A 12,739-nucleotide genomic window follows, 5' to 3' on the forward strand; every position below is an offset into this window, starting at 1 on the left:
GCTACTAAAAAAGCGTGTCGGTGTCTCGAAGAGTCAGTCCACAGCCACTGCCACACTGCTCTTTTGTCTGGCTTTTTTTGCAGCACCATGTCATCCTTTCTGGATCCTTTTCAGAGCAGGAAACGCACCGGAGTTACACATTTAACCATTTATAAGTCACAAGAAAATGATAAAAATTCCTAATCATCATATTGATGAAACTCCACATGGGTCTACGTGCTACCCTGATGGGGTCTAACATGAACTACTAACCTAGGCAGTTGGGTTTTCTGTGTACCCATAGACACACACAGCCTTCGAGCAGTCTCTGCCGTGTTAGCCATAACTAGCAGGGAGGATGTGGCAGCAGCTGCCCCCCAGATTAGGGCAAACAAGCAGGAAGCCACTTTTTGTGCTTTCAGGTTGCGAGTTATTCTCTGACTTCTTCCCAAAAAATTTAAATTTCAAATACAATTCTGAGCCTTCACATTTCCAGCAAAAAAGAGAGAAAAACAGAATAAAACATGATGTTATGAAAGAGACCTCACTGTTTTTCAGAAGGAAACTCCTCCCTGACTGATGCCTCCACTATCCAACAATTGGGAGAAGTTAGTATCTGCACTCAGGCTTGCCCTGGATTATGTCTATTCTTGGAAACTCTAAATGTGACCACACATGAGACTAACCAGCCAAGAAAAACCCTTTGATCTTCCTGTTCTGTAAGTCCACACATCCTCAATAATGAGAGAGGAAAGAGAAGTAAACTATTTCCAACATCTCCCATTTTCCTCGGAAAGCAGCAGCAGTACAAACATTTGAGCTCTCCATCTCTCGTCTTTGAGACCTTGTTAGCAACATGCCTTAACGCTTAGCCACCAGCATGAGTTTGAACCACGCTTTGGATTTATGGTCAAGCCCACCATCCCTGCTCGACTCTGCTTTAAACAGCCAAGCGTGACATGCTTGCATGTGGATACAAACTGGCATACTGGTCAGTAAAAGCCCTCTAGTTTCTTGATCTCAATATAACTCTCTCCATCATCATGGCTGTATCATACCAATTAAAGACAATTTCAATGTCCTTTTCACCCCTATTGTTGTCTAAGAGCCATGACCTCTGGACCTGCAAAAAAACTCCTCCACATTTCCCTTGCACACCTTTGCACTCTCCCTGTTCCCTGGTTACAAATAGAAAGCTTTTCCCAAGTTAACTTGAAAAAGTAATCTTCATGTCTCCCTGTCAAAGTACAGTTATAAGGAGCATCTCTCAAGAGGAGAAAGGGTAAATGATCTGTTAACATTTTACACATGGATAAATGTGAGAGCAGTTTCCAATCCCCAGAGTTGACACCTAGGCAGAGAAAAAACACACATTCCTACTTGACAGATAAAGAACTGAAAGTTGTAGTGATGTTATGTGGCCTGTCCAGCTTTACATGGAAAGGGAGCTTCACAGGAAAAGCGAGTTCTGGTCCTCTCTGCCCTGCTGCAGAGCCAAGGTGTGATACTCCACGTCTTCTCCATCTCTCCAAGAACACACGTTTCCCTAGGAGTCAAAGCCAGACAGGCTTTCTGTTCACGTCTCCCCCCTAACACACCTCCTGCAAGCAGGATTACACCTTGCCCATGGTTCCTAGCTGCACACAGGGAAGGATGTCTGCAAACCCTGCCACCGCTCCCACGCCATGGGGCTCGGGGTGCTGCTGCTGTGGAGGAGGAGGAGGATGCTGTCTCCCTGCAAACCCTTGCTGGGCCCTCAGCTGTGGCTCAGCCGATTACAGACCGGATTAAAAGCCCACAGCTATCTTGCCAGGAGCAGAGCACTCCTGGGGTATAAACCACCCAAAGAAAATCAAAAGTTTCACCAGTTCCTCTGATGCAGCAGCTCCCCATCAAGCAGCTGCCCAGGCCCTAGCACACATCAGGCTACCAGCAAAGCAAGAGGGAGACAGCTCCCCAAAAGCGTCCAGGTAAAGCACAAGCTTGTATTCAAACCCGCATTTGAAAAACAAAGGCAGGCCTGGGCACCCAGCGCAAGGTGTGAGCTAGGGGAACTGCTAGGCAGGAGATCAGAGCTCCCCGTAACCCTTGAAGAAAGCACCCCTCCAGCTTGCATCCTCCTCACATCCAAGACAGAGCACGGCGGGGTGGGCTGCCCATGCCGCAGCCCCCGGCACAGCCTTCATGCCGAGCAATCAGTTTCTGGGGCAGAACAAGAGGAAGCATTAAAAATCCAGCTCTCCCAGGCTGCAGGTAACAGATAGGGGAGCAGGTCCTGCCTCAATTCTTGGCTTCTGTACAGAAAACATCCCCCAACAAATGCAGTTTGAGGCTGCAGCTAAAACAAATAAGAACCATGGTGTAGGTCTGAAGAAAATAACCTTTTTCTGAGCCCCATCCCAGATTTCCTGGGTTCCTCCAGCAGAGCTCACATCCGTGCTTATAGCTGGTATCACAGTAAGCAACAGGGAAATTAAAAACATCACACTATAAAAGATAGTTACAGGAAAAAAATCCGCCCGGATACTTTTTCAGGGCAGCTGTTGCAATACAAAACTTCTAAGTTTCCTGTGCAAAGTGAACTCGGGAAACAAATGCATGTGAAGTAGATGGGAATCATTACGGAATAAAAATCACCCAGATGTTTTAAGCATGTTCTATTTTAAACGTGCTCTACATGCTCTTCAGCTTGCCCTTCAAGAAGCACCCAGGTGGAAAGAACGAGCGACAAAAACAATCTGTTTGAAGGACAACTTCAGATAAATAAACCAGATCAAGCACGAATGGGCTCCTGGGTCTGAGATCAGACCAAGAGCAGAGCAGAGGGCACACGCAGTGTGACCATTACGAACGGCCCCTTCCAGGTTTCCCCCATCGCTCAAGAAATCTCTGGCATGCAACAGCACACGGCCCACGTGAAGAACGTCGTCTGCTTATGTACTGCTTGGTAACTGATGGCAAGAATGTACGCCAGAGTGCAGCTCTTAATGCAAACGAGGCAAAATAATTCCCTTACCTTCCACGAAGCTGCCCATAAGAGTTATGACGACAAACACTTTGCCTTCTGGCTCCAAATCCACCTGAAAAAGTAAAGGAAACGTTAGAAGATTGTTTTTCAAGGCAAAGACACTTCTTGGGATTTTGCATGATAAATCTTGCCAACATTTGATAATATTTGAAGCTCTAAATATATTCTCACCCACACCCTTAATTTTACAAAAAAAAAAAAATCAAGCATCCATGGCTCAAATTGTTCAACATTCAGGGCTCCATGAAAAATAAGGAACTTGATTCCTTCTTTTTCCTAGAAGTGCTGAACAATCTCAGCCTTGCTAGAGGAAACAGAGATTAAAGAAAAAAAACCCCATAGTTAATAGTGTTCCAATTTTCAGATGAATGAAGCGGGAGTAACATTAAACACACAAAACCCTCTGAAGAGATCCATGCATATCTGTTTGGTGAATTATATAGTTATTTCCTCCCTATTATGTCTTATCCCATTGAAATTGTTTCAGTCTCTCAAAATCCCATCAGTGCTGGGGTAAACGCTGATTTCTTACATAAATCACCTTTTGGCCTTAAACCATAGAAAATAGGAAACTGTTAGTGCTGTTACCTCAGGGCTTGTTGGCATTTAATCTAAATTAGATAGAGATACAGAACATAATTTTAGGGATCAGAGATTCAATCCCAGTGTCGGTCAACCTGTCCTTCAAAGAAGGTATTTATTTTTTGCTGAGTAGATTTCTCATTTTCAGTTACATTTTTAATCAAGGTTTTGCTTTTGGTTTTTTTTTGTTCACCAGCTGGTTTTCAGCAAAAAATAACAGCTAAGGATCCCTGCAGTTTGAGTCAGGCTGTCACACAGAAATCCCACTTTAAAAAAAATATAATAAAAAAAAACCCCACACCAAAAACCAAGGCCCCCCACCCCATACACCCCCCAATTGCAAGGTTAAAGTTAGCAAAGAGGAGCTTCACACCTCGTGGGTATCGATAATCTGTGCAGAACAGAAAGTCTGAAAATAGGGCTCTCTGGAGGAATGACTAAATGTGATCGTTCAAACCCTCTCTGCCCTTGTACAGCCACCTTTCCTTGCTCTGGCAGAAATAGAAGCGAGTCTTCTACGTCAGCAACACTGAGTTTCATCAGGGAGGTGCCCAGAATTTAATACATCTTGGTGTGCACACTGCGAAGCAGAAAAAATATTTCCCGGTCCTGCAAGAAAGGATGATGAGCCGAGGCTCCCTCTTCTTGCTTTGTAACACACAACATATCCCTCTGACTCCTCTCCAGTGTTAACACATATCCCATCATTCAAATAAACCCCCCACCATAAGCCTAAGCTCCCAGAGCAACGCCGTATGGACCACCACTAATCCAGACGACGTTTGCCTGAGGTTTGCAAAACCCTGCCATGCACCAGCCGGTCCTTTTAAGGGAATAATGTTAAGATAAGGGTAAAAGAGAAAGCTGAACTCTATATATCTAGTGGAGGAGCCAAATAGCCACGCTGACAGGACAAGAGGAAATGGCCTCAAGTTGTGCCAGGGAAGGTTTAGGTTGGATATCAGGAAAAATTTCTTCACTGAAAGGATTATCAAGCATTGGAACAGGCTGCCCAGGGAACTGGTGGAGTTACCATCCCTGGAGGGATTTAAAAGACGAGTAGATGTGGTGCTCAGGGACATGGTTTAGTGGTGGGCTTGGCAGTGCTGGGTTAACGGTTGGACTCGATGACCTTGAAGGTCCTTTCCAACCAAAACGATTCTATGATTCTATGCTACAAATGGACAAAAAGTACCTGCATGGCTGTAAGTGAGGGAAGAAGGTGTCCAAGCCGGACTGACTCTGCAGCGTTAAGGTATAGCAGTGCTTTCTGCTGGCACATCCACTCCTAGGGACGCTAACTGCGGCTGCACTAACACGAGTCAAGAGAAAACAATCTTCTGGGATAAGCGAGGGGGAAGCAGAGACAGCACACATCATCACCGTGCGTTTCCCTAGCCTACAATTTGTTGCAGAAGTAGAGAAATTGTTTTTTGAACTATTGGGAATTTGTTAGGATGAGCAGAGCAAATATTTTCAGAGAAAGGATGAGAGAACATCCCATTCACATGACTCCAGCTACAGTCCAGAAGTGACACATCTCTATCAATGGGATACAAAACAGGGAAGCTAGAACCATTTGGGAAAATCCTATCAAAATGTTGATTTATGGACACTTTATTTTCCACTAAAAAAAAAAACAAAAAACCCAACCCAAATCAATCTCACAGGGAAAATTTAAATTAAATATTTAGCTTTGATTCAATATTAATTTTCATGTTTGCTTGGGCTGCTTACTATGCTGGCTTTAGGAAGCTGTCGACCTGCTGGAGGGTAGGAAGGCCCTACAGAGGGATCTGGACAGGTTATATAGATGGGCTGAGACCAACGGCATGAGGTTCAACAAGAACAAGTGCCAGGTCTTACACTTGGGCCGCAACAACCCCATGCAGCGCTACAGGATGGGGGAAGAGCAGTTAGAGAGCGGCCCGGTGGAAAGAGACCTGGGGGTGCTGATCGACAGCCGGCTAAACAGGAGCCAGCAGTGTGCCCAGGTGGCCAAGAAGGCCAATGGCATCCTGGCCTCTATTAGCAATAGTGTAGCCAGCCGGTCTAGGGAAGTGATCATCCCTCTGTACTTAGCACTGGTGAGGCCGCACCTTGAATACTGTGTCCAGTTCTGGGCCCTGCACTTCAAGAAAGATGTTGAGGTGTTGGAGCGAGTCCAGAGGAGGGCAACCAAGATGGTGAAGGGTCTGGAGGGTCTGACCTATGAGGAACAGCTGAAGGAGCTGGGATTGTTTAGCCTGGAGAAGAGGAGGCTCAGAGGTGACCTTATTGCAGTCTACAACTACCTGAAGGGAGGTTGTAGCGGAGTGGGAGTTGGCCTCTTCTCCCAGGCAACTAGTGATAGGACAAGAGGACACAGCCTCAAGCTTCGCCAGGGGAGGTTCAGGTTGGACATCAGGAAGAATTTCTTCTCAGAAAGGGTCATTAGACATTGGAACGGGCTGCCCAGGGAGGTGGTGGAGTCACCACCTCTGGATGTGTTTAAGAAAAGACTGGACATGGCACTTAGTGCCATGGTCTAGTTGACAGGGTGGTGTCAGGGCAACGGTTGGACTCGATGATCCCAGAAGTCTCTTCCAACCTGATTGATTCTGTGATTCTGTGTTTGAACAGCCCTCTGTCTCCATTAATACGGAAGACACTCCCCAAATAAACTTCAACTCCAGCAATATCATGTATCATTTTTGCCTAAATTTCAGTTCATTGAAGAGATAAGCAACTTTGTAAAGAAATGGTTCTTTCAAAAATGTATAATATCTATAATATATATACATATACAGTCACCCAAATTGATTTATGTGATAACAAGAATTCCGATTTTATGGGAAAATCCTTACTTAGGTTTCCAAAATCATTCTTCAGTGCTTATCATTTTTCTGCCAGTCTCCATACACAGCAATACATTAGACTCCTGCTTTCACATTCACAAAGAGGAGCCTTCCTCCCTTCTTCTGACATACACACGGTCTCTGGTGGGATATGGAGCAAATCCTGCACTCCTTGTTTAGTCTTAAAAGCAAGGGCTTGTCAAGACCCAAGGAGCTGGGCTGAGGCCAGGAGATGCAAGAAAAGCATCATCCACCTTCGGCACAGGGCACAAACAAAAATTGATCCAAACTCTGTGACACGCCTTGCTCTCCATCGCTGCCAACGGGATTCCTCTGCCCAGGGTAACATAGTCTTACAAAACAGAAACAAAACAATTCTGAAAGTAATAGCAGGAGATTTATGAGCGTTATAAAACAATCTCTCTCCCCTCCAGATTCCAAGATTAAAGACCAGTCAAATCCCCTACAACTAAGCAGCTGTGCTCATATCATACCACAGTTCAAGAGCACTCCATAAAGAGGATCTAGCTGCACTCAAGATCTTCTCACGGCACATGTTAGCAGGATCTAACGAAAAATCACAGCTGAAAGGCTCCAGAATGAGGACTGAAGCCCCAGCATGCCACGAGCTGCCGAAACTTTGGCACCTGGCACCCCGCTGGATGCAGGACCAATACTGAAATCTTGTCCTACACAAGAGGTTAAAACAGACAGTCATAGGAGTTTCTCTGATCTTACATTGATAGCAACAGCAACAACAAAAGATAAGACACAATGAAATGAAGTAAATAAAATTAATAGACCACTGGTCAAAGTCTGGCTTTTGGACCCGCTGTGATCTCCTTTAAAGGAGAAGTTTGACCAGCTAAGTAGCAGCCAATGCAATATCTGAGATCAACTCCCAGATACGTGAAATGTGCCTGAAACAGAAAATAATCTCTGACCTAGAAAAGTGTCTGACCGCAGGCCTGCCCTCCCATGCGCCTGCCCGAGATCAGATGATTGAGCAGCTCCCAGACAGCAACACCCACCTGACGGGACGTGCTTCCTCTCGCCATCGCACGGATCCCCCTGTACCACGGCCACTCAACGTGGAGGGGCCTCTTGCTGGCGGCAGTTACCTCCTGTGAGCTCCTCACACTTGCTGGACCACAACCCACGACGCCCGTGCAGACGGACGGGTGCTCACACACCGAGCTGGCGTGCACAGCAAGCGCCTTGCTAAGCCCGGGCCCCAGGGCTAACCTCAGCCATCCCTGCAGCGCCGTTCCCTGAGCTTCTGCCCCTGCTTTACACCTTCATCACTGCCTTCACGCTTTGCAGAAATAGCACACGCTGCAGGATAGCTTTACCGACCCAGCAAGCGACTGCAGTCACATTTGGGCACACAAAAATATGCCCATAACCATCTGAAACCAGATGCCCACAAATGAGGAGTGTGGTACCCTACTTCTTCCCCAAAAGGAGGAACCCCTCATATAAGCCCTCCTTCAACCTCTTCAGAACTTCTGTCGCTAGCACCTACTTTCACAGACTGAGAGGACTTCTCACTATGCTCTGGTATTTTATAAGATGTGAGCACTTCAAAAGGGAGCAGCTGCCAAAGGACCGGCCCTCCAGCCGTGGAGGGGATAACCCTATCTAGCGACAGCTGGCTGGTGGCCCAGGCCCTGACTGCACGCTGGCACGGCTCCGGCGACATCGGTACCTCCCAGCATCACCAAACACCCTCTGGATCCAGCCTCACAACAGCAGCATGGGTGTAACACAAGCACCACGCATACACCAAGTTTGCTTCTCACGTCTTTCTTTTCTTCCCAGCACTGACTGTGGCTGCTTAAAGGCAAAAACCCCCATGTTTTTACAGAGAAGCAGGGTCATAGTATTATTCTTGACAGAATTATCAGAGTCCAAAGCAGATCATGCAATAGTTTGGGTCAACAACACAGCTGATGCTGATCCCCTTTCTCAAAGAAAGCAGGAGAGGCTCGGAGAAATTCAACAGCCTGAAGGTAGCACAGATGGTGTTAAGGGGAACTCCTACATCATAATATAGGAGATAAGTGATACAGGAATGTAACCATCTGTATGTATCCGACAACAATATTCAAAGAGTAATAAGTACGGAGAAAAGTTTCCTAATGCGAAGATCTATTTGGCACAGGGTAACTTCTTTTAGGGAATCACAGAATTCTGCCTGGAAGGTTTCGTATCAGAGCAGGAGACACGCTGCAGTGGGAAAGTCCTGTTGTATCAGGAGAAGAAAAGAAGTCATATGAATTTTTATGCATGCACGATATTGCAAATGCTATGAGGTACACTGATCTCCGAATAAATCAAACTAAGCTGGTGGCGTGCAGCATCACACCATTGGCACGCAGAGCTGTAGACAGTAATCACCCTCCCCTCTCACCGGTGCTTTCACCCTCAGCCTGGTTCCCCAGAGAACAACTGGCTGTTTTAGAGGTAACTTGGCCAAGTTTTAGCTAACTGGAAGAGGAAAGTGTGTTTATCAATGCCATAAAGCCTTTAATCGCCGCTCTCTTCTAGTTCAAGGAAATGGAAGACAGCACTTTCCTCCGTAGCACAAAGGGTGGATAAGATCAACCGTTGGAGCTCAGGAACCCCCTTTGTATCTGTAAGAACAACACCGGATTTTGGCCCAGAGCTAAGCATACACTTCAACTTCTGTTGAACTTCACAGCCGTACCTAAGAGAAAACAAGCGCTGGAGGATTTTGGCAAGCGAGCTGGAAGTGAGCAGGTAAGGACTGACGAGTTCAGCCGCGGTTTCATTATGAGATGCAACACTTTGGCAGCGAGGCTGAACACAGGACCGAGGAGGACTTCACTGCTAATTCAAACCACTCACACGGTGCCCCATGCCTGAACTTGCTGAGATCACGCAGCTCCTGCGTGACTTCAAAGGGAGCTGCAAGGGATCGGTTTCCCACAAGGAGGGGCCCCGGTCAACCATCTCACGCACCTTCTCCAGGAAAGCACTGTACTAACATTGTTCCCGACAACTAGGCAGGTGTTATTTACTCCTCTTCTCTGGGTTACAAAAAAACCAAAGCTAGTTCGGGAGCAGATGCGGGGAGACCGAAACAGGACTCCTTAATCATATGCCTTCACACATATAATAAAAACTGGTTGCGCATGATTCATCAATGGAAGAGGTTTGGAAAACAAATTCAGAAGGAGGGTAATCTCTCAGGCAACGTATCAACACCCAGCTGAAGCATCCACCGAACTCGAAGAGCAGGTATAGTCAGTCGCCTCCGAGAGAACTGGCATGCCTCTGTGAAACACTCGCCGCAGATGGGAAGAGGCAGATCCGAAGGGCACCTGGCTGCCCGCCAGCGAGTCCCTCCCTCTCCAAAATGGAGATGAGGTGGAACTCCAGCAGGAAGAGACATCTTCAACACTATATCTGGCACGGACATTAATTCTCACAAACACAAGATCAGGATATTTTTTTCCTCCCCTCCCCACAACAGATAGCCCAGTCTGGGAAGCCTGATCTGAAGTACACTGAAATCAGTGGGAATCTTTTTATTGTCTTTGGATCAGACACAAAAGACGACTGCATTTACCCTGGAGCCCAGAACATCCTTTCTCCCACTGCTGCTCCGTCCTTTCTTCCCCACAGGCACAATTAATAAACATCCTAGAAGTACAATCTTTTTCTAAGCCATGTCAATGCTGACGTGGCTTCAAAAACAGAACAAGCCAGACACTTGCAGTGAATAAAGCAAATATAAAAGCTACCTGGGGACTTAATTAGCTTAATTAAACAAGTAGCTATACCTTTTGACTTCCTACACAACTTCTAAATTTAATTAACAGAACTGCATATATAATCAGTCATTTGTAGAGGCAATTCCCAAGGCTCTGTTCAGTCAAAAGAGCTGAAAGTCTGGGTTAGGCTAAAGCTGTTTTTTCACATGCCTCTAGTTATTGCTTTTAATTTTTCTTGTTTAAGCTCCTAACAGATCATGCTCATGGAATGTCAGGTCTTTCTGTCTTTTAATAAGGTAGCACCTCCACCTGAGCGTGCCTTTTTTGGACAGGTCAAGTAGCAACTTTCTCAGCCAAATACATGGTGTCTGGATTAATCAGTCCCTCGTGTACGTTTTGAGGCTGACAGACGCCTGTCTATCAAGTCAAGCACCTTTGAAAAATCCTTAGGGCTCTCTAGTACAAAGGGGATTTTGCATTTCCAGACCAACAGATCAAAGTATTTTTCCTACAAATGCAATTTTTAAGATTCAAATCAGTGTGCCTAAAAAAACAAAGGGGGTGCCAAGTATCTTCTCATTCCTGCAAAGGCTGGCAAGTGCTCAGGGCAGTAATTTCCACCGCAGGTGCCAAGGGCAGACGTGGACAGTTTCTCAATGACCCACGGCAAGCTCCATGCAGGGGAGGCCCTAGGAGATGCCATTTGGTGACCGGCAGCGACCCCAGCTCTTGTTCCACCCGAGCTTTGAATCTGGTGCTGCCAAACAGCAGCATCTCCCTGCTCCCACCAAGATTTAATTTTGGTGCCAGGTCTCAGAACAAAGAGCGAGCACAGGGTGACCCAGCGCTGCAGAAAGGCTGCCAACCCCACCTCTGATGGGTAGGTCCACGCACCGCGCTGAATTCACAGAGCATCAAAGCCCTCGCAGCTCACTGATTCCAGCTGCAGCAGATGCACGGTTAGATCTAGAGATGATACGTGGTCCCTTGGGGTCAGCCTGGCCATCCCCTGGGAGGGGACGAAGGCTCAAAACTTCTGCCTCCTGCAAGTGACAGCAACTGTCAAAGTTTCAAGGAGAAAAAGAAACCTTTCCAACAACTCTTACTGCTGCATGTTTAACACCCTGGAGGTAAACCCACAAATGGGTGGAAAGTTAGTCTCTCTCGTAACTCCTACAACCAGTTATTCCAGCTATTACTGTAATATTGTCATTCTAATTTTTTGTTCCAGGACAGCTGTTTAAAATATTACTTTTGTTTTCAGTGAAGCTGCATAATTATAAGCTGCGCACCAGCCATGAACAATCATGCATAACTAATGACTCTTAGCCAATCCTGGACTCTTTAATCAATTTTAGTCTGGTTTCATCCAAGAGATTACCCACCTCAACAGATTTGCTCAGGTAGGAAAAGCAAGGACTGCAACAAGATTTATCTATCCTGTGAGAACTCCTGCCAAGAAAACCTGCTTGAAGGGTTACAAATAAAATACAGATTAAAAAGGAGGCTTCAAATCTTCAAAAAAAAAATTTTGAAAAGCATGAGCCAAAGCCTGCTCCTACTGGAGTTACACCAACTCACATGGCTTTTGAGAAATCCCACCTCTAAAACAACAAATGATTTATGTCTAATAGTTGCAGGTGGCTGCTCCTTAGCATATTTGAAAAAAAAACACAACTGGTTCAGGGACTATTATATTTTTGTTCTCCTTGTATTTTTAAGGAAAAACAACTACTCCTCTCTGGAGGGATTTCTGATCTCTTTTTCCTGAGTTATGGGGCAGGGGGAGGGAATCCAACTGCCTGTTTATCAGTCCCACAATACTGAAGTTTCTCAGACTGAACATTGACCCCAACAGTACCACCACTGAGCAAGAACCCGTTCCTTCAGAAATTTAAGTGAAACTCAAAATGAAATGTGGAACAGGGGAGAGTCTAAGAGTCCCACGCACACACTGGAGTCTGCAACAGAGGAGGGCTTTCATCCACAACCCCAAGACGAGTGTGGGGCTAGAAATGACTTGGGTGGTAGACAGGATGACAAGAAAACATGAAAGATGACCAGACCCTAACAGCGAGGGTCCAGTTTCTGAAGGTGCAGACCATGCCAAGCATGGGACGACTCCACAAACAGCAAAGCAGGCACTGAAACTCCTACCTCAAAGCCTTCCCCTCTCGATTCAACAGGGTGGTTTGTTGTCACCCCTCCCCGGCCGGGCCCGTGGGTCAGGGGAGGAAGGTGGTCTCCCATACCGCTGCCAGCTTGCTGTCAGCGGCTCTCAGCAGCCCGAGCTTACCACAGGCAGCTCTGCCACCGCCGGGGCACAGCCATGCTGCAGCGTGCAGCTTCCCGTGCCGCATGGCTCCTGCAGCAAGCCACGGAGAGCCCCTGCACAGCGAGATGGGGTCAACGGGCAGAGCAGCACTACTGGGGTACAGAGCCCTGGAAGGCCAAGGTCTCCCCTTCTGGGCAAAGCCTTGGGGAGTATTGTGTCCACTTCTGGGCCCGCAGTTCAAGAAAGACAAGGAACTACTGGAGAGAGTCCAGCGGAGGGCTACACAGGTGATCAAAGG

General features: G+C 46.7%; 1 protein-coding gene across 1 annotated transcript in view; it reads right to left on the reverse strand.

Moving 5' to 3' along the window:
* Nucleotides 1-12,739, reverse strand: part of PRKCH (protein kinase C eta) — a 125,574-nt gene that overhangs the window by 92,619 nt on the left and 20,216 nt on the right. The window contains exon 2 of the mRNA XM_068398080.1: nucleotides 2,996-3,059. Within this exon, the coding sequence (XP_068254181.1) occupies nucleotides 2,996-3,059 (64 nt within the window). The remainder of the gene's footprint in view (nucleotides 1-2,995; nucleotides 3,060-12,739) is intronic.

This window comes from Nyctibius grandis, chromosome 4, assembly GCF_013368605.1.
Source record: "Nyctibius grandis isolate bNycGra1 chromosome 4, bNycGra1.pri, whole genome shotgun sequence".
NCBI classification, from domain to species: Eukaryota; Metazoa; Chordata; class Aves; order Nyctibiiformes; family Nyctibiidae; genus Nyctibius; species Nyctibius grandis.